Source organism: Ictidomys tridecemlineatus, chromosome 4 (assembly GCF_052094955.1).
Source record: "Ictidomys tridecemlineatus isolate mIctTri1 chromosome 4, mIctTri1.hap1, whole genome shotgun sequence".
Taxonomy (NCBI): domain Eukaryota; kingdom Metazoa; phylum Chordata; class Mammalia; order Rodentia; family Sciuridae; genus Ictidomys; species Ictidomys tridecemlineatus.
The window spans coordinates 100,392,939-100,419,818 of NC_135480.1; the positions used below are offsets into that span (position 1 = coordinate 100,392,939).

A 26,880-nucleotide genomic window follows, 5' to 3' on the forward strand; every position below is an offset into this window, starting at 1 on the left:
GTGACCTTTGCCCAGCTCATTAGGCCCTCGGTGCCTGCTCACCTGTCCTGACAATATAAAACAGGTCAGAACCCTCTCGCTTGTCTGCTCAGTTCATCCCTAGAAGCAGCTCCTCCAGGTAATACCTCTGGGGAGGAGGCCAGGGCGGGAAGAGGATAGAGAGGGCTGGAGGAGGCTCCATGCCCCCAGCATTGGCCTGGAGAGCAGCCTGCCAGAGCCTGGGAAGCCTCAGGGGTCCAGGAGTCCCCTACCCTCGTTGTGCCTTCAGGAAGACGGAGGCTCAGAAAGGGGAGGTCACTTGCCCAAAGCCTCTCACAGGGTGGTGGCAGAGCTGCAGCTGGAGCTGGCTACCAGTCTGCACACTTGTCCCTCACTTTGCACACTTAGGCCTGGAAGAAACCTTTCCCTACCAGTCCTCCCCAGACAGGAAGTCTGAGGCCTGCAGCGGGACAGCAATCTTCCCCTAGTCACTCAGCATATTAGCAGTCAGGCCCCAGGTGTCCTGATCCCCATTCTGGAGAGTAGAGTTCTCCAGCATCCCACCAGCCGTCCCACCCCCCAGGGCCTAGGTCTCCAGAGTCCATATTAGCCCAGGAGTAGGTGCTTCTCCTGCTGACTGGCTCAGGTCACACCTCAGTGGCCATGCCATGTCCAGGGAGGATCCAGAGGTGCCCCTCACAGGATACTTCCCTACAGGAACAGAGGCGCCATGCAGCCCCGGGTGCTCCTTGTTGTGACCCTCTTGGCACTCCTGGCCTCTGCCCGTAAGCACCTTGAGGGGACTGGGTCTGGAGCAAGGTGGGAGGTGGCTTGGGTATCCTGAGCCCTCGTGGGCAGTGAGCCCACAGGAGCCAGGAGCCAGTCCTGGAGGCTGAGCTGCCTCTGCCCAGTCCCGTTCTCCCGGCAGGAGCGACTGAAGCCGAGGATGCCTCCCTCCTCAGCTTCATGCAGGGCTACATGGACCGCGCCACCAGGACCGCCCAGGATGCACTGACCAAAGTGCAGGACTCTGAGATGGCCCAGCGGGCCAGGTACATGCATTGGCTCTCCTCCCACCCCTGGACCTCTCTCCCTCATCCCCACTTGGCCCTGTCCTGGCAGGGGCTCTGGTGATAGTACTGTGGCTCTCCAGCTTTCCTGAGCCTCCACCTCTCTGAGCCTCTCTGACTGAGCCTCCCTGGTCCCTCACGGGGCCTTTGCAGGCGGCTGTGGGAGAGATGATGGGGGTGAGACTCTCTTCCTCTGTCTCCTTTCTTTCTCCCAGTGCAGCCCTAGGTGGCCCATTTTAGCCCTCACGTCTACTTTCCTTTTCTGATTATCCTTGGACTAGAAGAAGCTGCACCTGAGCCATCTCCAGCCTGGGGTGTCAGGATGTACTCCTGCTGTTCCAAGCCTTGGGGCCAGTGTCTGTCTGGGAGCAGAAGTCTACCCTTGTTCTTGCAGTCTGCCCCACCTATGAGTCCTCAGCTCCTCCTCAGTCAGCCTGCACTCTGCTGGCTTTGGCCACATTTGTGTAGCAGAGGCATTTGCAAAAGTTCTTAGTCCTCAGCTTCAGCTGTGGAGTGGGTATTAGTCCCCTACTTTGCAGATAAGACAATTTGGGTTCAGAGAGGTTAGGTGACCTGGCCCAAACTACACAGCTAATTAATCCTCCAGTGATTTATCTAATGAGAGACTGCCTCCTTCTGCCCACCCGCTCAGAGCCACTAGCTTGTATGGGTCCTGGGGACACCATTTGCATGAAATACAAGAGCACCCCTGACTTTACACATCTCCCCATCCAAGACTTGTCCCTAGGGTTTGCAGTGGGGGGAGGGCAGCATGCTCCAACCTGGGGAACCGTGGGGTCTGACTTGGGCCTTGCATCTCTTCTTCTTGGGATGGCAACTGTATGTGGTCCCAGGGGTGTTGCTGGGTGAAAGAGAGTAGGTAGCCGGGACAGCCAGCGGGGATGTGTGTGTGGGGGGGTCCTATAGCCTATGAAAGAGCTCTCAGGTCTCTTTCCTTCGTAATGATTTACCCCTAGGGGCTGGATGAACGGTGGCATTAACTCTTTGAAAGACTACTGGAGCTCATTTACAGACAAGTTCTCCGGGTTCTGGGAGTCCACCCCAGACGCCAGCCCGACTCCGTCCTTTGAGGCCTTCTGAGATCTCCTGCTCCATGCCCGCCTCTTCATCCATCCTGCCAGTTCCCTGGGTTCTGCAGCCTCCTGGGCTGCCCCTGAAGGTTGCTTTAAAGGGGTAGTATTCTCCCACCCCCTGGCCCCACCCAGGCATGCCACCTCCCAATAAAGTTGAACTAGACGCTGCCGCGAGTGGGATATCCCTTGTGTGCCATGCATGTTCGTGCATTGGAATGAGTTGGGGCTCTCTTGTGGGTGGGCCTGGGGGCCAGTGCCCCCTGCCCTGAGTTTCTTCACCTGAGAGGTAAGAATAGCCCTACTCACCCTGCCTGGGTCTGCCTGGAAGATGATCTTCCTGTATGGAAGATCAAACAGGAGAATAGAGTTGATGATTCTGTAATCACTGTCAAGTGCTCTACAGCATGACTTGAATGTGTGCTCTATGCCCAGCTGACACTTTTATGTCATCATCAGAGTTGAAATGGTGTGTGTTCCCCAGAATTTGGAGGTGACTTCCACTGTCAGGGCCACCTGGTCTTCTGAAACACACTTAAGGGAAGGAGGTGGGATGGGGTAGTGGCTGGAGTAAGACATAACTGGCTCTAGTACTGGCTCCACCACTTCATATCAGCTTCACTTTCTTATCAGTAAAATGGGTACAATAAATACCCCTCCATTGTTGATTTGTTGTGAAAATGAAATGAAACATTGTTTGAAAGCATTTTGCATAGCACCTGCACATCAGAAATGCCTAGTAAATGGTTATCATTGTTACAGCTGAACTGATTGGCCCCCTAGGACCAGAACCAAGAAGGAACACAAGGTCACCTCCAACAGGGGCTGTTCCTTGTGTCCCCCAGCCCAACAGATGTTCACATGAGAGAGATCTGGGACCACAGATCAGGCCCCCACTGTACAGATAAAAAGCCAAGGTTCAGAGAGGTAAAGGCACTTGCCCCGTAACAAATGCCAGGGCCAGACCTTGAGCTTGGGCCAGCTGTCCATATTCTGCTCAGTTGGCATAGAGAAAAGCTGTGGTACTCCTCTGCCAGGTATTGCATGGGCTCCTTACAGATCTTGGTGCCATCAATGCAAACAGCTCCAACTAGAGACTGCTTTCTCTCTGGAAATTCACCTGGCTTTCTCTTCTTGCCCAACTATATCCAGGAACCTCAGTGCCCACACCTGAGAAATGTTCCCATCCAAATGAAGCTCCGGATGATTAGAATCTAAAAAGCCCACTCTGTTATCTAAGAACTCATTAAGCTACACTGGTCATGAAGGAATAGAATATCCGGGCACCTGAGCTGGGTGTAGTGGCACATGTCTGTAATCCCAGAAACTTGGGGGACTGAGTCAGGGGAATGGCAAGTTCAAGGCCAGCTTGGGCAACTTAGTGAGACTCCTATCTCAAAACAAAAAATAAAAAGGACTGGGGATTAACTCAGTGGTAAAGCACTCCTGAATTCAATCCCCAGTGATGAACAAACAAACAAACAAATAATTAAATAAAATAAAAATAAATCTAGAGGCCTATACCACAGGGCAAAAGGCCCTGCTGCAGGGGTGAGGGAACAGAGGGGGAGGCTCCAGGGAAGTGCTGCCCAGATCTATGAAAACACGTGCATGCCCATGGGGCCATACAGAGATGAGCATGAAGAGGGTGGCGGGATGTCAATCTGAGCATGTGCATGTATGTATACAGACTCATACGAACTTGAGTTCCTGGCCACGTGCTTTTTTTTTTTACTTAAATAATCACAGATGCCAATGGGCAGATGGATCTAAAAGGAGCAACCTAGCCCATCCTGCCTCAGTGAGTGACTTCAAAAGTCCAAGCTTCAGCCTCACCATGGTGACATGAATCTAATGACAATCTGTTCAGGATCTGGGAAAAGATGCAATGAGATGATGGAGATGAAGCCATCTTGGGAATAAAAATATGCAAATTACCTGAGAGAGGTGGTGGTTGTTTCTGGCCTGGCCAGAGGGAACAACAGCACCCAGAGCCACAAGGATAGGACAGACAGCTTCCACAGCTGTGTCTGTTTCTGGGAAGGGAAAAGTAGCAGGGGGGGGGGGGAGTCCTGCCCTTGCCAAAAAGAAAAGGGAAGTGTTTGCTTAAGAGGTTTTTGAGTAAATAAAAGAGAAAAGGGCTAACTCCAAGCACTTCCTGCCCAAATCCTTCAATGTCTCCTTGAGGTCCACCCCACCAGGCTGAACCACAGAGCTAGAAAAGGCTCTTGCCCTCTGCTCAGGTGAACACCTTTTCCGTCCAGCTCCCACAGGGGAACACCTCTGGGAAGGGGGAACCACTTCTCCCAGCCCTGTTCCTGGACCCCCCGCAGGCAGGGCTGCAACACCTCCATTTGAGCCTCTTTAGGTCTCCTGGCATTTGATTATCTGCCACTTTGCCTGGCCCTCCATTACCTCCTGTCTGCGCCTTGTTAAGACAAGGACTCAGTTGACTGTCATTCCAAACCAGTCAGGCGCCATCAGGTCTTCCAATATGGACTAAGACCCTGCAGAGGCCCAGGCTGTGTTGGGAACTGTTGAAGTCTCAGCTCCAACGCCAATGGCTCACACCAATTCTTCAAACCTGGAAGTGCTCTCAAGCGTCCCCCACCCCACCTCCATCCCCTGAAAAGAAAGAAGCTGCTTCCACTTTGGAAACGTTTATTCTAAGAACCCGAAAGCTGGAATGGAGGAGCAGTAGCTGCGGGCGCCTCACTGGGTGTTCAGCTTCTTGGTGGCCTCGTCGACGGCGCTCCAGAAGCTCAACTTGAGGCTTTCCAGCACCGGCAACAGGCCCTGGCGGAGGTCCTCCAGCGCGGGCTTGGCCTTCTCACCGAGCGCGCTCAGGTGCTCGGTGGCCTTGGCCTGATATTCGGCGAAGGAGGAGCCCTCCTTCAGCGCCTCGAGGCGCGCGGCCAGGCGTTGGCGAAGCTCGTCGCTGTAGGGCGCCAGATGCGTGCGCAGCGCGTCCACGTGGGTGCGTGCGCGGTCACGCATCTCCTGGCCCAGTGGGCTCAGCTTCTCGTGCAGCTCCAGCAGCTTCTGGCGCGCGCCCTCCCGCAGCTCTTTGCTCAGCGGCTCCACCTGCTGGCGGTAGCGCTCCACGTCTTCTTGCCACCTCTTTTGGAACTCATCCAGGTAGGGCTGCACCTTCCGCTTCACCTCCTCCAGATCCTTGTTCATCTCCTGCCTTAGCGACACAGTGTCTTTTTCCAGTTTATCCCAGAAATCCTGAGACACTGGGCCAATCTGTTCGCGCACCTTACTGACAGTGGAGCTCAGGGAGTCCCAGTTGTCCAGAAGCTTCAGGCTGATGTGGAAGAGAGAGGGGCTGAGGAGTGGCTTCCTGGGCAGCCTGAACTGCCCTGGATCTGCAAGCTCAGCGCCCCAGATTACCTGGGGTGGGCTCTGGCCATCACCTGTCCCTGAACGTGCAATAGCTGTGGTCCTAGTTTTCCCAAGCACTGATTCCAACACCCTGAATGCCACCCACCAAGTCGCATTGTACAGATGGCCTGAGGCACAAGGAGGAACTAGTGGGAAACAACCGGGGTTGGCATGGGTGTTGAAGGAAGGTCTTATATCTAAAGCACTGGAAGTTAGGAGGGGAAGGGGCTGGCTGCATTCACAGGTGAAATGTGGTTCAGTTGCTGATTAGGTGGGCCCTTGCTGGGAGACTGTGACTCTGCCTGGGGATCTCATTCTTATTTCTCCACAAAAGACCTGCCATGGGGCCAGCTCATCAAACAGCAGGTGAGGATGTCTGACCACAACATCTTTCCATAGGCCTCTCTGCCCCCAGGACTCCACTACTTTCCCCTGCCCCAGCCCCCAGGCTGGGTCCTTACTTTAGCTGTTTTCCCAAAGCAGAGGTTTCAAATTGGGTCACATAATCTCTGCCGCTGTCTTTGACTGCATCCAAGTACACAGTGGCGAAATCCTTTATTCGATCCCATGAGGACTGGGGTTCATCTTGCTGCCAGAAATGCCGAGCCTGGCTCCCTGGAGGTGAAGGGATACCCTGGTCAGGCAGCTCTGGGTTGGGAGCTGGGCTGAAAAGCCAGGCATAGGGTGGGAGAGGGGCAAGTGAGAAATTCCACTGCATCCAGGATGGTGGGCCACTGGACTTAGGGAGAATCCCCAATCTCCCTAGGCTGGGGGCACCTACCCGTCAGGAAGAGCACGGCCACAGTCAGCACCACTGCTTTCATCCTGCAGGGTGTGGGAACCTGGAGGAGAAGAGGGGCCTGGCTGAGGGGGCCTTTTGTGTGAAGGAGTCCCGTGTTCCCCCATGTAGTCAGCCAGGGGAGGAGGAGGAGCCTAAAGTGAAGAAAGCCCCAGGTACCCAGGTCCTGCCCAACACCTAGAGCTGGGGAGCCAGAGTAGTCTGGGGCAGGCACCCGTACTTACCTCCAGGAACTCTCCAGCAGTCTCTGACTGTCTAGCTCTCCCTGGTCTATTTATGCCTCCAGGTAGGGGCTGGGCTGGAAAACAGATAAGCCCAGCCAGGCCCTGTCCCTGCTCACTGGTTCTGGCGATGTGGAACTTAGAGTTCAAGGATCAGCTCTGCCCAGGAGCCAGGCAAATAGAGTGGGCAAACAGGAAGCTGCAGGGGCTGCAGGACAGAGGTCAAGGGTTCAGGCAGGGGCAGGATGAGGGTGGCTGTAGGCTTGTGGGTCCCCAGGTTCGGGGCAGCAGCATCCGTCATGCCCTTCCCCTCCCAGTGTGGGAGTGTGTGCATGTTACTGTGCATTGTGCCTGTAGCAGGGAGAGAGGGGAAGGGACCTGGGACTCCTCCACCCAGGAGATCTCCCCCACACACACAGTCTTCTTGCATTTCAAGGATTGGTTCACACGTCTGTCTGCACTGCTCCTGCCTCTCCTGCCACCAACCTTGGTTCCCTCTTTAGTTCCCAGGGTGCCACACACTTCTTTTCACCCTCCACAGGCTTCCTAAACCCAAAATCCAAGGGAATCTGTGGCACTAAGGAGTTGTGGGAGGAGGATGCTCAGGGCCCCAGACGGAGATTTCAGAGGCCTCTGACATATCAAAATAAATGCTAGATACCAACATGAAGTTGCCAACTATTCATTTTGTCATTAAAAGATATTACCCTTGCCTTCTTTTCAAAGCCAATTTCACCATCTACCATCACTTCAAAACAGACTTTTTATCACCCAAAAAGCATAATCTCAGAATTCAAGTGTAGAATTTCAGTCATTCACACATGTACCTTTACATTGTTTGTGTTTTCATTTGATCACACACAAATGAGAGTGGCTATCAGATCTGAGAATGCCCTGTGTAGAGGAAGGACTCTTGGAGATGGAAGCAGAGGGAGACCTGTTTTCTTTTTGTTTCATTTTGTCTGCATCTTGCTGAAGGAGGAATGTAATCCAGTTATATAACCTCTCTGAGCTTCAGTTTCCTATCTGCAGGATGAGCTCAAGAAATGTCCAGGGAGCTGAGGCCCCTGAGAGAGGCTATAGGTGGAAGGTGCCCTGTGTCAGTTGGTGTTTGCAGCACCATCTTGCAAAGTTTCACTAGGAAAGCCCAGGTCATGCAGCCTGTGAAAGTCCAAGCTGAGAGGAACTTTGAAACCAACTACTCTAGCCTCTCCCCACCCTGTCACCTTCCAGATGTAGAACTGAAACCAGTGGAAGGAATCAACATCTCATCTCTCCAAGAGTTAAAGGCAGGGCTGGACTTAGCACCCATGTCTCTGGACTTAGGTTCCAGGGCAGGTATGCACCCTATACCATCACCCCAGGAAACTCCCCAACTCTCTAGAAATCAGCTTGTGTTTCTGTCAGACCTGGGAGTGGCTGAGATCCAGGCCTCTCCCACTCCAGCCCCAGCTGATATCCTGCCTTTGTCTCTTAGAAGCCTTTGGAACCAGAGACCTTAGGTTTGAATCCTGGCTCTGACACTTATTAGCCATATGACCCTGGACAAGTTACATAACCTTCCCACATTTCAGGTTCTTATCTGCTAAATGAAGATAATGATAGAACATGCCATCTCTGATTAAAGTTATAACAGGGGTCACAGTGTGCATGGTAGGCAGAATAATGGTCCTCCAAAGATGTGCGTATCCTCCTCTCTGGAATCCGTGACTGATCGGGCATAGCAAAAGGGGTTTTGCAAGTGTGATTATGGACGGCCCAGGGTAATCACAATCGTCCTTCAATATCCACAGGGAGGTGGCAGAGTCAGTGGCAGAGTCCGAGATATGAGGATGGAAGCGGAGGTTGGAGCAATGTGAACACTGGAAGGATGAGCCAAGAGATGCAGGCAGCCCTTCCCTAAAAGAGGTGAAGGGACAGATTTTCCCCTAGAGACTCCAGAAGGAGCACAATGCCAGGGACACCATGAATTTAGCCTAGTGTGGCCCCTTTGGGACTTCTGACCTCCAGATTTGTAAAATAATAAATTTGTGTTGTTCATAAGCATGAAACGTGAGCACTATGTGAAACTGTTAAGAAGGTCACTAGCACTCAATAAATAGTAACTATTCGCATCCCAGAATCCCAGGTCCTGGATTCCATCCCCTATTGCCACAAACACACTTGCATTGCCACAGAATAGCCCAGGACCTCAGCTTTTAACAGTAGAAGTTGGGAAGGCAGGGAATCCCACAGTTCTGTCTTTGGCCTTGCTTGCAGGTGCCCAGATCTCCAGGACAGAAGCTACTCCTGATGTCTGGCTATTGGCCATCCCAGCTGTCTGTGGTTTACAGAGAGGGTGGGAAACTGACTTCCAACCCAGTGTGGGCAGCCACTGGATCTCAAGCCAAGAGATGTTCCTTTTTTAGGATGGGGGTTGATTTCATCCCAGCCAGCATGTGGGGGGTCTGAGAAGCTTATCAATTGGACTCCAAGCTATCTGCTACTGTTTTATCCTTCTCTTGGTTTATTACTGAAATTATTATGGTTAAACCTAATATTTAATATCTGCACAGTTCTTTTGTGGCCGAAGCACTTCCACAGTTAATGTATGTCCCCATGAGGCTGGACACTATAGCTTCTCCTTACCATTGCGCCAGTCAGAAAACTGCAGCTAAGAGCTCAGAGGTGCCTGGACTTCTTCAGCTGAGAACTGTGTGATGCAGGGCTGGGAATCAGGAGCCTTGGCTTCTTGTTCTTTGATGGGGGCCTATTGGCTTATGTAGCCCTAGGACTCTTCAGGGATGTTCTTGGCTTGGGGATTCCAGGGCATCAGCAGAGGTAGGGAGCTGTGGGACAGCACCTCGCTAAGCAAGAAGTTTCCTTGTTGAAACTATTTATTCACTGGTGTCTGCTCCATTTCACTGCAAGTTGTAGGCTTAAATGAGTCTAGATACCTCTTTATTATTTGGGAAAGGAAGGACATCTTTCTGGACAGAGGCCTTCGGAAAAACTAATAAACTGGTCTTATCACAGAATCTGGGTCCAGTGACAGTAGGAATTTCAAGAGCCTGGGGTTAGACTGGCTTAGTGGATGCGGGGCCTCTCACCATTCATTGGTCCTTATTCCCACCATCCTCTTCCCTCCTGTTGGGACCATTGCTGAAGTGGCCTCCAAGCGCAGGCCCTGGACTCCTTGCCATGTGTGGGAGAGCTGGCACCTGCTGCAGGAGTGATTCTGCTCAGAATGACTGGCAACTCATTTCACAATATATGACCCAACATACTGATCAGTCTGCATGGGAGAGGACTCTGTCCCTTGCTAGGCCTGGCACCTAACAGACACTCGCCAAACATTTGCTCAATGTGTGACACTGGCACACTAAATGAAGTTTCACCAGATTGGCAAAGGGTCATATGAAGGCGCAGACCCAGAGCAGGAAGACTCAAGAAATGAGCACTCAGCCTTGTGGTGGGCCCTGCCCAGAACACACGTGTGACCACACAATGGTTTGGGCTAAGATCGGGGAGCTTGGATTGGGGAGGTTCTGCTTGAGCAGGGGAGAGGACCCCAACCCCCACACATCCTACTGGATAATTTTGTCACAGCTCTTGTGATAGAGCCCCAAGGTGGACTCTAGGACATCTTTGAATACCCAACTCTGCCCGATCTTCCTGCCCAGGAAGAGGCCATCACAGCTCATCTTTGACCAGCATGAGGAAGCACAGCAGCCCCTGGAATTCTTATCTTTGTAGGCGGAGTGGGGTGGGACCTGGCACAAAGTCAGAAAGGGGATCTTTTAAGGAGACGTCAGCACAGTTTCCATTTTGCAGAACGCAGAGATCTCCAGTGCCCTGCTTCAGCACCCAGGGAAAAAGGTGTACAAGTTTTTGAGAGAAATCTGGGCGTATCACAGTTTGGTTCCAGAGATTCACCTTTCCCTGCATGTGGTGTGTACAGACTTGGGACCTCCAAAAGACTCTGAGAAGGCCCTTGCTGTTCTGATCAGTCCCACAGCAACTTACTAGTCCCCCATGGGCTGTCAAGTTTTCATAAGTTACCTCCACATGTTCTTTTTACAATCTTAGTAATTCCAGTTTCAGAAAGCTTTGTTCATAGAAGACCTCCAACCAGCTCCCTGGGACCTCATTGAGAATTCTATCCTACTCCTTGGAGTTCAGGTGTGGAGAAAGGGAAAATGTAGGAAAAGTCCCCCTTTTACCATACTTATACCACTTACTTTGGCTATCATGTCACCAAGCTGATTGGGTTTGCCCCATACGACTCCAGCCATGGCCAACATCTTTGAGTTCCCTCTTCTCCTCCTTCACAAGTATCCTTTCAAGGAATTTGTTTTCCATCTACTCAGCAATACCAGTGCTCCCAGTGGAAGGAGTGAAGTCCAAGCCGCAGCTGAGTTCGGTTTCTAGAGAATGCCAGGTCCATAAGGCAAGGCAGACGCTGCTCACTGCCCAACCCCAAGCTTGGCAGACTTCTCCCGCCCTGAGTCTTTCAGCTTTCACAATGCCCCCCCACCCCCAATGCTTCTCTCAATTAGACTCTGAACCACAAGGCAAATAACATATCAGCATTAGAACATAATCAGGTTTTTATTTTCACAACCTCCTACTGTCCAACCAAGTTACTAAGTTGTAAATGCCCCACACAAACAAGGACAAAAGGTCTTAGCAACTTGAGTCTGGAGATTTTTTTTTTTTAAATCCTTTTTTAGTTCAACATAAATGAGAAAGAAAAAATACTTCTGACATTTTTGAAGAACAGATATAGGAAAGTATATTCATATACATTCAACATATACTGCGCATATTGGTTACTACAATACAAAGCAATGATGTCTTTAAAAGTGTAGTTCGCAGGATGGCACGGTTAATAGGCTCACTGGCTTTCATCTGGGTGGTTGCTGGATGGTGGCATCTGCTCTTCCAATAAATCCAGTACCATGTAAACAGATCAGGCTGAATGTGTGGTAGCGGTAGGGCGAGCTGGGGCATCAGAGCTGGAACAAGCTCAGAGAAGTCAACAATAGCTCTTAGGGCTTTCTTGGTAAGTAAGCCTCCTTCTGGTGAGTACTTGGTGACTCTACAAGTGGAGGGGAGACTTGGGGCCATGGAAACATGGGACAGATCCCCAGCAAGGCTCTTGCACTGCAGAAATCCACTTGAGGGATAGTGGGCCCAGGAGCTGAGCTGCCAGTACCAGTGAAGACGGACAAGCTGCATGGGGATCCTGCCAGCAACACCAGGATGGCCGCACTGGGCACCTGCTCTCTTCTGTGCAAATTCAGGATGAAAAACTAGGAGGTGGGGGGGGGGGAGTTAGGAATCTTTTACTCCCTTTTCCCAGAAGAAAGGGTTGAGAGTCAGGATATCTAATGTCTTTCTGGTTTTAAACATCAGAAGAAGATAACCCAGATCCCCTCTCAGTCCCCAGCCAGCAGAGAAGACTTTGGTTTCTAACAGTAAAGAGAAAAATAAAAGTAATGACATAAACAATAGCTATTACGTATGCGCTGCTTCAACTGGGGAAAGGAGACCACTGCATCTGTCACTGGCACAAGAAAGAGCTGTTTACAATAACAATGCCTAAAGAAAATGCTTTGAACCAAAGGTGCAAATCACAATTCAAATAGAACAGAATCTGGTTAAACATTTCTCTTTTAAACAAAAATTCCTTTTGTCTTTATTTATTAATAATAACAATAATAATAACAATAATATCAACATTTACCAAAAACAATTCCTACATGATTAAGAATGAAAATATAGGGGCTGAGGATACCCAGGGAGAAGGTTAAAAGACAGGCAGGACCCAAGACAACCTCCTATTCTTCTTGCCTGTGACAAAGAGCTAAAAGGGACACACACACACACACACACACACACACACACACACACACACACACATAATGGAAAAACAATCCTTTTCATAGCACAGTATAAAATGAGAAAGAAAGAAGACACACAAAACATAGTGCACCACTGTTGGGTGTTTAATTCATGGGCAGAACCAGCAGGATGGCAATGGTGACCAACTTTGCAGGTTGCCAGAAGGGAGCTGAGTTATACACCAAAAAGAGGCTCAAGTTGAGACTTTCAAGGTGGCAACCCAACGGCGTCAGGTCACTCACAGCCTCTATGCAGGCCAGGTGTTATCCAGTGGATCCTGCCAGCAGAGACCTCCAGGTCCAGGCCTGGTGTTTACAACTCTTCTTATTTTTACTCTTTTTGTTCCCCAAGGGCCAGAGGCCATCACCCATTCCCTCTCCCTTTCTCTGCCACTGAGATTCCAAAGATGCTTTCCTCTTGCATTTGCTCCCATGGAAGAGCAATGCAGAGCAAGGGAGGGTGCTCTTGGTGAAGCCTGTGAGGTGAGTGGCCTGAGGTCCTGGCCCCTGAACTCTAACTGCTGGCTCTCCTGTCTCAAAAAGGAAAAGAAAGAAAAACACAAAAAACAGAGACAAAAAAAGAAGAGCAAAAAAAGAAAAAAAGAAAGAAAGAAAGAAAATCACCTCCAGAAGGAAATACTGAAAACAAAACCAACCAAAAAAAAGCACAAACAAACCCCAAAACAAAACAAAAACATCCCTCCCAACTCAAATACACCAAATACACTTTCACAAAAGATGGAGAACATGGATTTCCTGTTTATTTCCTTGGTGACTTGGTCGTATAAGCAAACATGGCAAAAACACCCTCAGAACCCAAAAGAACAGCACACTGATGAACTAAATGTGAGGAAAGGAGCCACAATATTCTGGGTGGAGAGAAACACAATGGCAATTTGGCGCAACGCTGCTAGATACTGTTGGTTTAAAATCAACCTTCTCATTCCCAAGCTGTACACAAACCTGCAATAAAGCAGAGAAGAACAGTTTGAAAAGAGCAAGATCAACATTTCACATTTTTTTTTGGTACTGGCGATGGACCCAGAGCCTTGCACTTGGCAGGCAAGTGCTACACCCCCAGTTCTGAACCCTCCCCACTTTTTTTTAAACATAACTTGTGTCGTCTTATCTCAGGTATTTTAAGAGGCTGGCCATACTGAGGTTCTGATATTGGATTTGCTGGATGGCTTTACTTTCATCAAGTCTTTTCTGTCTTTCCAGAGACAGAACCAACAGTCCCAAGTGTAGACCCTTTGCAAACCAGTCAATTTACCCACATTCTACCACTGGCCTCTGATCATTATTCTCCTCTCCAGAATATTCTGTTGCTTTCTCCTTAAAAAAATATGGCTAGATATGTTTTCCTGTTGGGTTTCTATCTCCATTCCCTAGTAACCAGCCTTTGTGCCGTAGCTCCTCTGCCTCTGTGGGGTTATGACACCCACACCACAAGGAGGGGCATGAGCCTTAACGTAAAACAAGGGACCAAGTCCTGCCATTTCTTTTACATGCTCCCATGTACACCCCAAAACTAGCCCAGTGCTTAGTGACAGAGCAGGAAGACGTGAGGGATGCAGGGGAAAGTGGTGCTGTCAGTTTCACTGGCTGCCACACACTGAATGCTCTGCGGGATCAGGAGATGGCACTAGGCCACAGGTGGCTTGGCCCTCTCCAGGACAACACTCACTCTCCATTCCTTGTTACACGCCTGCCTGCTCCATGCTGAAGGAGACCTCAGGGTGCTTGTAGCTGAGCAGAATGTCTGTGATACACGTAGATGGATAGCAAGAGGCGTTTAAATGCTGGCTGCCATCACCCAGGTCGGCGTGCTCATGACCTCCCAGACTCACCCCACATTCTGCAAGACCAAAAAAGAACATGTGAGATTAGCAGGGAACCAGAGAGGCAGTGGGCAAGGGGAGAGTGAGGAGGAGGGGGAGACAACCTGTCTGAGCAGCCCACAGCCTGACTCTCAGCCCCGAACTCCAGCTTGCAGCAGGTTCCAGTTGTGAGCACCTGGGTGAGGCCAGATTCTTCCTGATTCTTCCCTACATGTCCCATTTTCCCTTGTCTTTTATCCCTCTAATCTCAGAACCAGCAAGTACTCTATGTGGGAGGAGACAACCGCTCCTTCAGAAAGTCTTGCCTCTCTAAGGGTAAGATGACAATGGCAGTGCTCAAAGGCACCGTTCCCAGGTGTGCTGTTCTGGGTGCCCCACTGCACACTCCATCTTGCTGTCCCATTAAGCCAGCATCCCTTACAGCACAGCCCGGGATACAAGCTCTTCTGAGTCTGTCACTTTACAGATAAGGAGCTGAGGATCCAGAAAGGTTAAGAGCTTCCCCTACAGTGCCTATAAAGTGAGGACCTGTCCATCCTCAGGCCTATGCTTTATATTTGTTATGACGCCTCCCTTGACTGGTTCTAAGAGGAGGTAGAAATTCCATTAGAGCTGGGCACAGTGGTGCACACCTGTAATCCCAGCAGCTTGGAAGGCTGAGCCAGAGGATCTCAAGTTCAAAGTCAGCCTTAGCAACTCAGCGAGGCCCTAAGCTCTCAGGTGAGATTCTGTCTCTACATAAAAAATATAAAGGGCTGGGGATGTGGTTCAGTGGTTAAGTACCCCTGAGTTCAATCCCTGGTCAAAAAAAAAAAAAAAAAAAAAAGTTCCGTTAGGATACAAGACCCTCTAGTCAGAAACAGAAAACAGCTATTAAAGGTACCTTCCCAGGGGCTGGGGTTGTAGCTCAGTGGCAGAGCACCTGCCTAGCATGTGTGAGGCACTGGGTTTAATTCTCAGTACCACCATTTATATAAATAAATAAAATAAAGGTCCATTGACAAACTAAAAAAAAAATAATAATTAAAAAAAGGTACCTTCCCACAGCATTAGAAATTGGAATGTGACCACCCAGTGCTTAGTCAGAAGTCATGCCTCCTGCACATATTCACATTTAGGGGAGACAAGCGAGGAGAGGTACTATGTCCAGAACCCCAGGGGGATGTGGGGGATCTACCTCCCCATGAACTCCTTCCACAGAAGAGAGGGGTCCCTGGCAAAGGTGGAGGAAGGGCCCCTCCAGGAACTTCTCCAGGGTATCCCAAGCAAAAGGCTCTTACCTTCGTTTTCCCCATCCTGAAATTGCTGGCTACCCATGAGTGAAGACTGACTGAGAACTGCATCTGACATCCGAGCAGAACTAAGTGCTTTCCCAGCCACAAGACTCATTCCTGGCAAGTTATCCAGCTGTACCTGCAGAAGACAGGAAAGGAAATAAGGATACCAGAGAATGTGCCCTTCTCAGGTGACCTATAGGGACAGGAGTTTCCGCTAAAAGAGCCAGGGCAAAGGATGGCTTGGAGCACCACTCCCTGACTCCTTCTCTCTGCAGCATCATCCTAGGGGGATGCAATGATGACCGTGGGAAGCTACCTCAGCTTCCCTCATGCAGCGAGTGGGAGGGCTGGTTAGATCCCTCTGACACTTACATGTCCTTCTAAAACCAGGAGCTATACCCCCACCCCTGCAGTCTATCTTCAGACATTACTGTTCAGGTGTACTCTTCAGTTGTCTCTACCCTGGGTAGTAAACAGGCTAGCTTTACTTGGGTAAAGCCACAGGGGGCTAGGGAGCTGGCCAAGTATGACTGGTATAACTGAGGCCCTAACTCTGTAATTTTATTTAATTTTGATAAATTTAAATTGGAATAGCCATACTTGGCCAGCTGCTTCCATGTTAGTGCCACCCTATCAGCATGCCCCAGACCATGAAGCTTTGCTGAGTCAGATCAGCTCCCCGTGTCACAGTAAGTTCAATGTGGCTGCTGAAAGCAAACCAAGAGCCTAAAGGTTCATTTCCTGAGATATGAATTTAGACTGTTTGGGGTTTAGTAACAGTCTCTAGATGGCAACTAGTTTTGATTCTTTTGTCTAAAATTTGGAGTATATATTTTAATGGGAACCTGTTGGAGTTAAGGGCTGGTCTGTGAATGGGATTCAAAGAAATGCCCCCTTATCTCCCAGAGGGGATCTCCCTGACCAACGAGTGGAGGCATGGATGCTACCCCTTGCTACATTGTTCCTTTTCACAAGTTGGAACTGGTGGGATCCAATCTCCAACAAGCAGGAGGGACCAACATACATAAGCATCATCACTGTTCTGGATTGTATGATGTCTCTGGAGGGTCCGGGGCCTGTGGTGCTCACTGACTGAGGTCCGTGCTGGATACCCAAGCCCATTGTGATCTGGCAGCTCCAGTGCTTGTCCTGGAGAACTTCTATCCATGCAGTTCCCTATAACAGACTCTAGAAAGAGAGCAAAACAGGGTGAGCAGGCCTGCAGCTTCTCCCAGCAACATCAACTCCCATGAAATTAAATGACCTTCAAGGGACAGTGAGAAAGGTCAGGACCACTTCTGCATAACAGCTAATACCAATCATCTGGTAATAGTGCTTAGAGGAGCCTGGACCAGCACGAGAACCCAAGTCCTACAAGCAAATATGAGTTCATGAAGGGACCATACCCCATGAGAATGCCATATAATGGGAGCCGGCTGGACCACATGAACCTCTTCTTTTTTTCATTTTTCTGTTGACTGAACTCTGTTGTGTTGCCAAATCCAGATGTACAGAGGGATGACTCCTGGAGTGTTCAGGAATCTGTAGCCTGGGAGGATGGCCTCCATTCTATTCTGTGGATGTCTCCTCTCTTCCTCAGCACCACCCCAGACCTCTCTTCTCTCTACTTCTCTAACTGCTGCTCCCAAATCCTGTGGTTCCTTCATCCTTTATTAGCAAGCACTCTTCAATTTCTGTCTTTGACTTTCTCTTTCCCACAGTTACTTTGGCAATATCTATTTCTACAGTGCCAACTGTAATTCCTCTATGTGAAAAATTACTGAAATGATCTTTTAAGGTCCAGATCCATATTTCTGATTATTTCCAGCATGCAATTGGACACTTACTATGTCCAATTCCAAACCCACCACCTTCCCCCACAGCCTGTTACTCCTTCAGACATCCTTGCTTTGATACCTCATTTTCCAAATCTTCTAAGTTCTTAAGATCACTACTGAGTGCATACTTGTGGTTCACAACAGTCTAAAGAATCTACCAGAGTTACTTTGGCAATACCTGTTTGCTAGCTTCAGTCCCCACCTTCTCAGTCTCACTGAAGCCCTAGCATCTCTTGCCTGGATGATTACACTAGCTGCCTAACCATCCCCAACACTACCTGACAAACATTAATCTTTCTATAGAGTAGTCCATACACTTCCTTTTCACAGCTTTACCTTGGCTTATCTTCCAATGAGCCTCTCACACTCTGCTCCCCAACATATTCTAAGCTCAGGTCAAATGGAATGACATAACTCCTCCCTGCCCATTCACAGTACTATACATTTGCTACCTGGAAATGCCTGTTTTTTTACCTCCATTCCTGCCAATCCAAATCAGGTCCATTTCAAATGTTGTCATCTTTATGAATTTTTTCCTTTCTAACAAAAACAGATTCTTCCTTCAAATTTCAGAAGAATGCATTTATCTGTTCTAACATCATCCATGGTATTATGTTCAATTATGTGTTTGTCTCAGTTATTCATACTAGATCAGAAATTATTTGAGGGCAAGAACTGTTATCTTGTGTATATTTGTAAGCTTTTGGTGTTCTAGAACATTGTCCTATTTCCAGGAAGTACTTAAAGATAATCACTTTAACTGATATTAATAAATGTTCTCTTAATATTGGCTGGTCTCTTATCAGAGTCAAGCCAAATTCCACTCTATGGCCTGGAATTTGGAAAGAGTATTTCTTCTTGACCAGCGCCAGTCAAGAATAGCAAGGTCACATGTAGGGTGACAAGATCCTCTGGGCAGTACTTTTGACTTCAGTCTATAAGAGCCTGGGACTTAGACAAATATTTTGTTTGCTTGATTGGTTTTTTGAGGCAAATCTCTTTAGTAACTATCGAGCTTATCTCCTGATGAACTGATTCTTGGTGAGAACAAATTTTTAAAAGGCACAATGCTAGCACTAATTGTGACATTCTAATCTATTTGAACAAAGAAAGCAAACATACTGCCAGAGCATTGAGTAAAGGGATTCAGGTTTCTATATCCAAATGACCTTGTATGAGGATCAAAGTTAGGCCCAGGCTAACTGACATGGGTGGGAACTAACTGACATGCACATTGCTGATACTGTAAGACATTCAGGGGGAAATCAGAGGAGAAGCAGGGAGCTTCCCAAGGACCAAAGATGAAGGCAAATGAGAAATATTTTCAAAGTTCTCAAAGCAAAGAGGTCAAAGGAATAGCCAGAAGTCAACTACTTTGCAACTAAAAGCTAAAAGCTTTCAGAGTCAGGAAGATAAAAGTAAACCTACACAAGAAAACCTACATGTTCTGTGGGATTAGTTCACCCATCTTGTCTATTCAGCCAATTCCTCTCAGTAGGTCCAGCTCCCATGTGGCCCCAGGGCCAACCAAAACCACTGGCAGGAAGTGGTACAATACTAGCTTGGTAGGAATGAGGAGCTGTTGATTCTGTTTGCTCTGCCAAGAAGCAACACCAGAAGTAGCTTCTTACTTTTTCAAAGCATTTTCTTAATGGCTGTATTCTCTTCTTTGAAAGTTAACCCCATCCATTCAACTCTTTGGGGGTCTTTCTTCTTTTAAATATGCGAGAAAGTTGAATGCAAACCTCACCAGTTGCACCTCTCTCTCCCCCAAGACAAATATGATTGTTCTCACACACGAGGAGATGGCAAAGCCAACGAAGTATATAATCCTTGTTCTTGATATTTAGTGCCTCCCTCCCTTTTCTGGAGACCTCAATATGTTTTTCCATCATGTCAGTTAAGTTTCCTTTCTTTCCTCTTACTCTTTTTGGGTTTGTTTTTATTCCTAAGAATGAGGTTTCTCCAAATGCAAAAAGCATAACCTTCCCTTTGGCACTGTTTTAGGAGGATGGTGTGGATTCTGTCCTCTTTGCTCTCTTCCCCGCCTTCCCATCTGATGCCAAAGTAGAACAAGCTATTGCTGACAAATCACATGATGAGGCTTCTTGGCCCCCTTGCCCAGTGCTCATCCCTCAGCCAAGTTGCAAGTGACACAGTGATCATAAGCACTAGTCCGGAGTCAGAAAGACTGAGGCTTGAATCCTGGCTTCATTACTCTTTGAGGAATGGGACCTGGGAAAGCTATCCAGTTTCCCTGGGTTTTAGTCTCTTCACCTGTTAACTACCATCTGCTCCACAGGTGGATGTGTAGTGTGTTTGATAGAGCCTGATGCACCATAAAAGTTCAGTATAGACTGATTTTAGTTACCTTCCTTTCTGAGATGTTATTTCTGAGTGGATAAGGGTAAATGAACCAGTTGATAAAAGCAAAGAAGCTGAACCCTACTTGCAGAATTTGAGGGACAATTTTCCCATATGTAAATAAACAAATGAGCTATTGAAACTTTAATTTCTAAAGAAGCCTCTGATTTGGGAAAGATTAATGTGGTTAATACTCAGATGAAGGGCCAGGCATGGTGGTGCATGCCAGTAATCCCAGTGACTTGGGAGGTTGAGGCAGGAGGTTTGCAAGTTCAAGGTCAGCCTCAGCAATTTTACCAGACACCGTCTCAAAAGAAAAAGCACAGCTGAGTGTGGTAGTGTGTGCCTGTAATCCCACTGACTCAAGAGGCTGAGGCAGGAGGATCACAAGTTCAAGGCCAACTTCAGCAATTTAGCAAGGTCCTAAACAACTTAGTGAAACCTTGGGATTGTGGCTCAGTGATTAAGTGCCTCTGGGTTCAATGCCTGGTTCCCCCACCTCCAAAAAAAAAAAAAAAAAGAAAAAAAAAAAAAAACCAACTGGGGATATAGCTCAGTGGTAAAGCATCCTTGAGTTCAATCTCCAGTACTTAAAAAAAGAAATCAGATGAAGTGGTCAGGGGCACCTATAATCCCAGTGACGGCAGTGCAGTGGTGGTGGTGGGGTGTTGGGGATCACAAGTTTGAGGCCACTCTCATAAATTTTGCGAGACCCTGTCTCAAAATTAAAAATGGTTGGGGATGTGGCTCAATGTTAAAGTGCTTGCCTAGCAGGCATGAGGTCAGCACTTAAAAAACAAACAAACAACAACAAAAAACAGATGAAAAAGAAGTATATTAATAAGAGTTGAGAAACAAACCAGAGCCCTGTCTGCTCAAGTTTCTGCATAATCAATAGGTCAGAAACCCAGAAGGCTAGCATCTTTTGCTCAGCAGTAATGTTTGGAAGGTGCAGAGTAGCGTCAAGGAGGCTGATAGTTTGGCTCTTAAATGTCCTCCAAAAGCTCACGCACTAAAGGCTTGGTCCCTTGCCTGTGGTGTGACCGGGATGTGGTCAAACTTTTAGGAAATGGGCTCTAACGGAAGGAAGTTAGGTCATTGTGGGGCATACCCTCAAAGCGTCTTTTGGGACTCTGAAACCTCTTTTCTTTCTCTTTTTGCTTCTCGGCCACCATGAGGTGAGCAGCTTGCTTGACCCCACACTTCCACTATGATATTCTGCCTCTCCACAGGCTCAAAAGCAAGTGACTATAGACTGAAACTCTTGAAACTCTGAGCCCAAATAAATTCTCCTTATAAGTTGATTTTCTCAGATATTTTTTTCACAGTGACAGAAAGCTAAATAATACAGAGGAACAAAGGAAAGAATGTCAGATAAAGGAATCAGGAAATGTAAAGCCAGGGACCAGCTCCACCACCAACAGAGAATGAACCTGACTTAGCAGGCCACTGAATCTCTCCTTACCCTTATATTACCTATCTGGAGAATAAGAGGACTTATTGTTTGGGGATTTGAAAAAGAGAATACAAGTGAATGGATCTTTGATAAATTGTAAAGGATTGCACAAGTATCATTTTTAATAAGAATGCTGGACCTCCTCTAGAAGTCTTTGTAACACTTTTTAGATGAGACCTACTGACCAGTTGTTGGGTCTAAGTAGACTAATCCACTGACTGAGGGACAGGGGACTTAGGGTCAGGTCTCTGGCACATTCGTGCCTATCCAGTAGCTACAGAGCTGTCAGGCTGACTGAAGGACATATAAATAACAGAAGAAGAGAACTTCCAAGAGCTCCATGTGCCAGCGCTTACCCAAGTAAAGCAGAGGCAGTTGGGGAGGGGGGTGATCACCTGATCACAGCAGGGAAAACCACACACAAGGGGACACAAAGCTAGCCACCCACCTCCCTGAGAACCTCGGGACAGCTTGCACAACTCTCTATTGAATCTGTCAATGTTGACTGTCCTTACTCATTTACTGGGATTTAAGAGAAAATGAGAGAAATGACATGCTTGCATATTCCTCTTAAAGGCCCTGGGGGGACCCCTCCCAGGCTGTCGGCATTCCCCTCTGGGAGGTCTGAAGCAATAATGCTGAAGCTGCCCAAGCTCACAGGATGTGGTTTTCTTTGTGAGTTCAAATTGGTAATCTCATCATGTAAACTGGCTGGACTGCTGTACTTATTTATTTGCAAAGTCAAAAAAATAAAGTTTATCTTACACTATCAAGGAAGGACAAACCTTATTTTTACTTCTAGAATGGCAGACAAGCAGCATGGGGCAGAAAGAGTTCTAAAACTTCAATGCATTTGAAAGAAAGCTTTAGCATGCTGCCTGCTTGGTGCTCAACCTTCTACTAGTAGAAACCACCTACAATGATGTGATGGCATCTAATTCTCCCTGAATAACTTAAGCTCGTCTTGCTTCCCCTGGTAGAATGAAGGCTCCCTCAGGACACATCCTTAGGTTTTCCTCTCTGCAGCCCATATTACCTATAATACAGTCTTGGGCAAGAGTCATTCACAAACTGTATTGAATTTGCTCTGCCATGGAAATAACAACTGAAGTATTTGGGGACTAATGTGTAACTGTGCAGAGATGGAGGTGTCATTAAAGGAAACCTCAGGCTGTCCTCCCTGCCTGCAGGGAGGTGGGGCATAGTACTAGAACTCTTAGCAAAAGTACCAGCAGATGATATGCAGATTTTCTGATTGAGCTCTTGTTGTTTAATATGCAGGCAATGAGGACTCCTCTGGGGAGGGGGAGAGAAAAATCACTGTTTTTTGTTTTGTTTTGTTTTGTTTGAGATGGGTATCACTATGTTACCAGGCTGGCTTCAAATTCTTGGGCTCAAGTGATCCTCCCACTTCAGCCTCCCAAATGCTGGGATTACAGGAACACACCTTGGAGATTGGCTAAGAAAATCACTGAAAACACACAGGCAAGTATACTTCCAAAGGGTTTTTTAACTTGAGCAGCACACACTGGGCTTCCTGAGGCCATTAATGTCTCCAGTGCCTTATTTCACTAAATTCCACACTCACACCATCATAAATATGTGTCATCAATTGTTACAGATAATTGTGTGTGTGGCTTTCAAAGTCACAACATAAGAATAGATGCTAGAGATTGGGTGAACAGTACTTAAGCCACATCTGTGGCTGAGCTAGAGCGTGCACTTTACAGTGAGCTGAGCAGGAAGGAGGGCAACTTGTCTCTGTAAGGTACTGGAAGTACTGCAGGAGTGAAGGCTGCAGTTTCTGAAAAAGCTCTCTTGTCAAAGACCAGAGAGATCTGGGCACCGTGGCAGTTACCCCTAATCCCAGTTACCTGCGAGGCTGAGGCAGAAGGATCACAAGTTCGAGGCCTGTCTCAGCAACAGAGACCTGCCTTGCCTCAAAATAAAAAAATTAAAAGGCTTGGAAATGTAGTTCAGTGGTATGCCCCTGGGCTCAGTCCCCAGTCGCCCCCACCAAAATGAAAAAAAAAAAAAAAAGACCAGAGGGAAAAGATTAATAATAAAAGTGGACTTTGGGGGTAGGAGGGAGATCCAGCAAAACTGATAAGAAGGCTATGAAGACAAAAACCTTTGAACTAAAACCTTTAGGGATACACTTATGGCCTGATTCTTCCAGAAAGCAGGAGATAACAGCAGGGATGATGGTGGATATAAGAATGTAGAGAGAAGAAAGAGGGAGGAGAGGAGTAAAGGTGGTTAGTAAGTGGAAGAAGAAGTAGGACATGAAGTGAAGTCCTCAGACTTGAAAAAAGGGATCTGACAAGAACCTGATGACAGGCCTGCAAGTTTCTCTAAAGCTGCTGGGAGAGCTGAGCAGTGCTCCACAATTTTGGTGGCATGTTGTAGCTGGACCCTGCATTTTAGAAAACCTCTCCCTTAGCTTCCATTTACTATACTCCCAACTAACCCAGCCTGCCTGCTGGCCAGGACACTTCCCTGAAACTCTCACCACTGTCCTTTCCTCAGACTTCTCCCCTAAACCCAAATGACAAAATGTTCTCCCCCAAACCCCAATTGTTCCCTGCAAGGTACTGGTAAGCAATGCAGGAGTGAAGGCTGCAGTTTCCTCTTCATTCTTCAAGATCCAACCCTAATGCCATGTACGTCTGTTGCACCAGCATTAAACAGCCTGCCAAAGGGGGTTCCTCTGACAATCAGGAGACGATAGTAAATCTAATAGCCTTTTGGTACAAGGGAATCACACAGGAGGCAAAGTGATGAGAACTCAGAGATATTAAAATATGTGTGTGTGGTACTGGGGATTGAACCCAGGTGAACCCAGGGGCACTCTGCCACTGAGCCGCATCCCTAGCCCTTTTTTTATTTTTATAGTGACAGGAACTTGCAATTGCCTAGGCTAGCCTGGAACTTGCTCCTTGCCTCCCAAGTCGTGGGGATTTTACGCAAGCACCACCACTGAGAAAATAAATTTTGAAGAATACACTTCATAAGTATTCACACACATGGCAATCCAGGGCTGGGGGAGAGATGAAGGCTGAAGCACTATTTGCTTTAGCTTTGCCCCTTCCCCAGTGCCTTGAACACTCTGAGCATACTCAGTAAGCATATGATAGAGTAAATGAAGTAGCTCTTAGGTTCAGTTGCCACTTGCTAGCTCTTGACCTTGCAGGCAAGTGATTCATCTCTATGCCTCAGTTGTCTCACTAGTAAAATGGAGATGACAGGTGATTGCAAGGATGAAATGAATTTTTATGTGAACAGTACATATACAATGAAAAGTATACTAGAAGCATCAGGAACACTCCTTTTATGGAAGTTAGTGTATGCTAATCTGCTGGAAGCTTTCACGTGCACAAGAATCTTCCACAGTATCCCTGCTCTGGTCATCTCACCTCTGCTGAACACTCCCAGCAGGAAGCCTATTCCATAAAGTTCTTCTACAGGTCTTCTATAGGGAGTTGAAATTTGCTGCAACCTTTATCCTAATCTTGGTTCTACCCCATAATAGGAGCCCAGAAAAATCAAATCCTTTCTTCCATCTGACAGGTATGATGTTTCTCCTGTTGTTCCCTCCCAACCCTGAACCATCCTGGGTCTGCCTACCGCTGCACATATGACCTGCCATGACAACTCCCAGCAGCCTGGTCCTCCTGAAGTACAGCTGTAATAGTGCCATTCAGCCCAGAATGGAGCACCTTGAGTAATAATAAAACCTCACACTTACACATTTTATCACACATTTCAGATTATCAAGTATTCCTCTTTCTCTTTTCTATGATAAGATTATGTATAAACACAAAAATGTTTCAATCTTCACAAAACTCTGCAAAGAACCATTTTAAAAAAATTCCTCTTGCTCTTTTTTTTCAGAGGAGGAAAATGAGAATCAAATGGTTAAAATGATATGGCTATTATATTCACAATGGAGGTGCTTTGACTCTCAATTCAACACTATTTACACTAAGTTTCCTTAGTGTGAGTTGCCTTTTTTCTATTGCAGAGTTATTTTGATGATGGGAACTTTGGATTCCATCTATGGTATGAATAGGGGGATAGCTTAATGACTGCACCAGGTGTTAACTATATTGTGTTGTCTGGAAAACAAACTCTTTATCCACTAATACACACTTTCTATGTGCTTCTCCCCCATGTGGTCCTGAAGGTCTTCTCAGGATGTTTTTTTAGAAACACAAAGTACCAGCTAACATTACTGGTCACCTGAATTAGGGCAGACTGGCCCAGGACTTTTACTTTGAGGGGACTCTTACCTCGGCTGGGCACCTTATTTCTACTGAATGCAGCAGTCGGCTGATGTCCATAGGGATGTATTCCCAATTCCTGGGCATGACTCACAGTTCCTAGCAAAGATTCAGGGTCCCCAGGTCCACCGGTACTCAAGAGCAGGGGGCTGTCGTGGCAACCTTTGGTCAATGTGTTTGAACTCCTGCTGTCCAGAAAGCCCTCCTTGGCCCCCTCACATGAGCAGTCCTCTTCCATGCTCTCTGAATGCATTATTGCTGGCTGATGAGCATACCCATGGGTGGGGGCGGGTGAGGACACCTGGGAGATACATTCTTGTGCCCTAATTTGTAGAAGATGCTGGGGGCTGTTGTGGTGGTGATGATACGAGTCAGCATTTTGATAAGATAAAGCCTGGCACTCTGTCATACTCTGTCCCCCGAGGTTGGGAGCCATGCTCCCAGCATCCCCTTGGTTCATGTGCCTGAACAATTCTTGGTACTCTTGCTGCTGCTGTTGCTGCTGCTGCTGCTGCTGCTGCTGCTGCTGCTGTCGCCTTTTAATGAGCTGTGCAAACTCTGCTGGGGGCAGCCGAATGTCCGAGTGGCCGGTGAGCGAATGCCGGGGAGAGAGCAGTCCTTGAAGGATGTGGGGTACCTGCTGATGTCTGGTGTAGTCTGGCGGCGTGGGGGACAGCAGGGCCTGCTGTAGTGCCGATGTGGTATAGTGTGGCGCCTGCTGGTGTGCACTGGGAGGGAAGGTGGGGAACTGGTCAAGTGGAGGGACCTTCAGGGCTTGGGTTGGAGGGAATCCCACTCCTGTTGAAGGGCTGTAGCTGCTGGGTGAACCCCGGGACTGGTCAGAAAACAGGTGGGGGTGTAACTGCGCCTGGTCGTAGTTAGCAGGGGAGAACCGATTCACGTTCAAGCTGCAGACACAAAAGGGAGTGAGTACCAGGTATTTGTGTGATGACTGCGCTAGACTCCCCTGGGGAACAGCCACTACCCTTCCTCAGCAGGGGGCACCCAGGTACAGAGAATGACGATGCAACCAGAGGAAGGGAATGTTTGCACCATCCCTACTGGTCCCCTTATTTGCTTATCCAAATCTTCCAAGTGTCATGGCAGGCACTTTGAGCATCACTTGAAGGCAGCAACCTGGCCTATCTTAAAGTGTTATTTGAGATATTAAGAGGTAGCAATCTCTTAGAGGAGTGATTGAGAGAGTTGAGACTCCTAGAAGAATGGGCCAAGGAAACTGGTATTTTAACACACTCCTCTAATGACCTTTTCTACAATTAGTAAAGGAGCTTTGCCATTTTCCTCCTCTGCCTCATTAGCATTTTAAACCTAGGTCCCTAAGTATTTTACAAGTTCATTCCAAATCCACCACTCTGGTTTTAGAAAGGG

The 26,880-nt window shown here is 47.8% G+C and overlaps 3 protein-coding genes across 7 annotated transcripts in view; 1 reads left to right on the plus strand and 2 right to left on the minus strand.

Moving 5' to 3' along the window:
* Apoc3 (apolipoprotein C3) lies at positions 1-2,310 on the plus strand. 3 transcript variants are annotated; one of them, XM_021728530.3, is made up of 4 exons: positions 1-118; positions 697-764; positions 908-1,031; positions 2,027-2,310. In XM_021728530.3, exons 2-4 carry the CDS (start codon positions 710-712, stop codon positions 2,148-2,150), a joined length of 303 nt encoding a protein of 100 aa, XP_021584205.1. In that variant the 5' UTR covers positions 1-118; positions 697-709; the 3' UTR covers positions 2,151-2,310. The 3 variants fall into 3 exon arrangements, with proteins under 3 accessions (XP_021584205.1, XP_077903182.1, XP_077903181.1); XM_078047055.1 differs by having other exon boundaries at positions 43-118; positions 656-764; XM_078047056.1 differs by lacking the exon at positions 697-764 and having other exon boundaries at positions 30-118.
* A 2,474-nt stretch (positions 2,311-4,784) lies between these two features.
* Positions 4,785-6,639, minus strand: Apoa1 (apolipoprotein A1). The gene is made up of 4 exons (XM_021728531.3): positions 6,551-6,639; positions 6,309-6,369; positions 5,989-6,142; positions 4,785-5,450 (listed from the first exon to the last, which is right to left on the minus strand). The coding sequence occupies exons 2-4, from the start codon at positions 6,349-6,351 to the stop codon at positions 4,853-4,855; spliced, it is 795 nt and encodes a 264-aa protein (XP_021584206.1). The 5' UTR covers positions 6,352-6,369; positions 6,551-6,639; the 3' UTR covers positions 4,785-4,852.
* Positions 6,640-11,118: 4,479 nt separating this feature from the next.
* The window catches only part of Sik3 (SIK family kinase 3), a 239,721-nt gene continuing 223,959 nt past the window's right edge, over positions 11,119-26,880 (minus strand). For all 3 annotated transcript variants that reach the window (XM_021728449.3, XM_005328293.5, XM_013359984.4), the window contains 5 exons: positions 25,501-26,399; positions 16,575-16,738; positions 15,554-15,686; positions 14,120-14,290; positions 11,119-13,395 (listed from right to left, as the gene is read on the minus strand). In XM_021728449.3, coding sequence (XP_021584124.2) covers positions 14,133-14,290; positions 15,554-15,686; positions 16,575-16,738; positions 25,501-26,399 — 1,354 coding nt within the window. In that variant the 3' untranslated portion in view covers positions 11,119-13,395; positions 14,120-14,132. The remainder of the gene's footprint in view (positions 13,396-14,119; positions 14,291-15,553; positions 15,687-16,574; positions 16,739-25,500; positions 26,400-26,880) is intronic.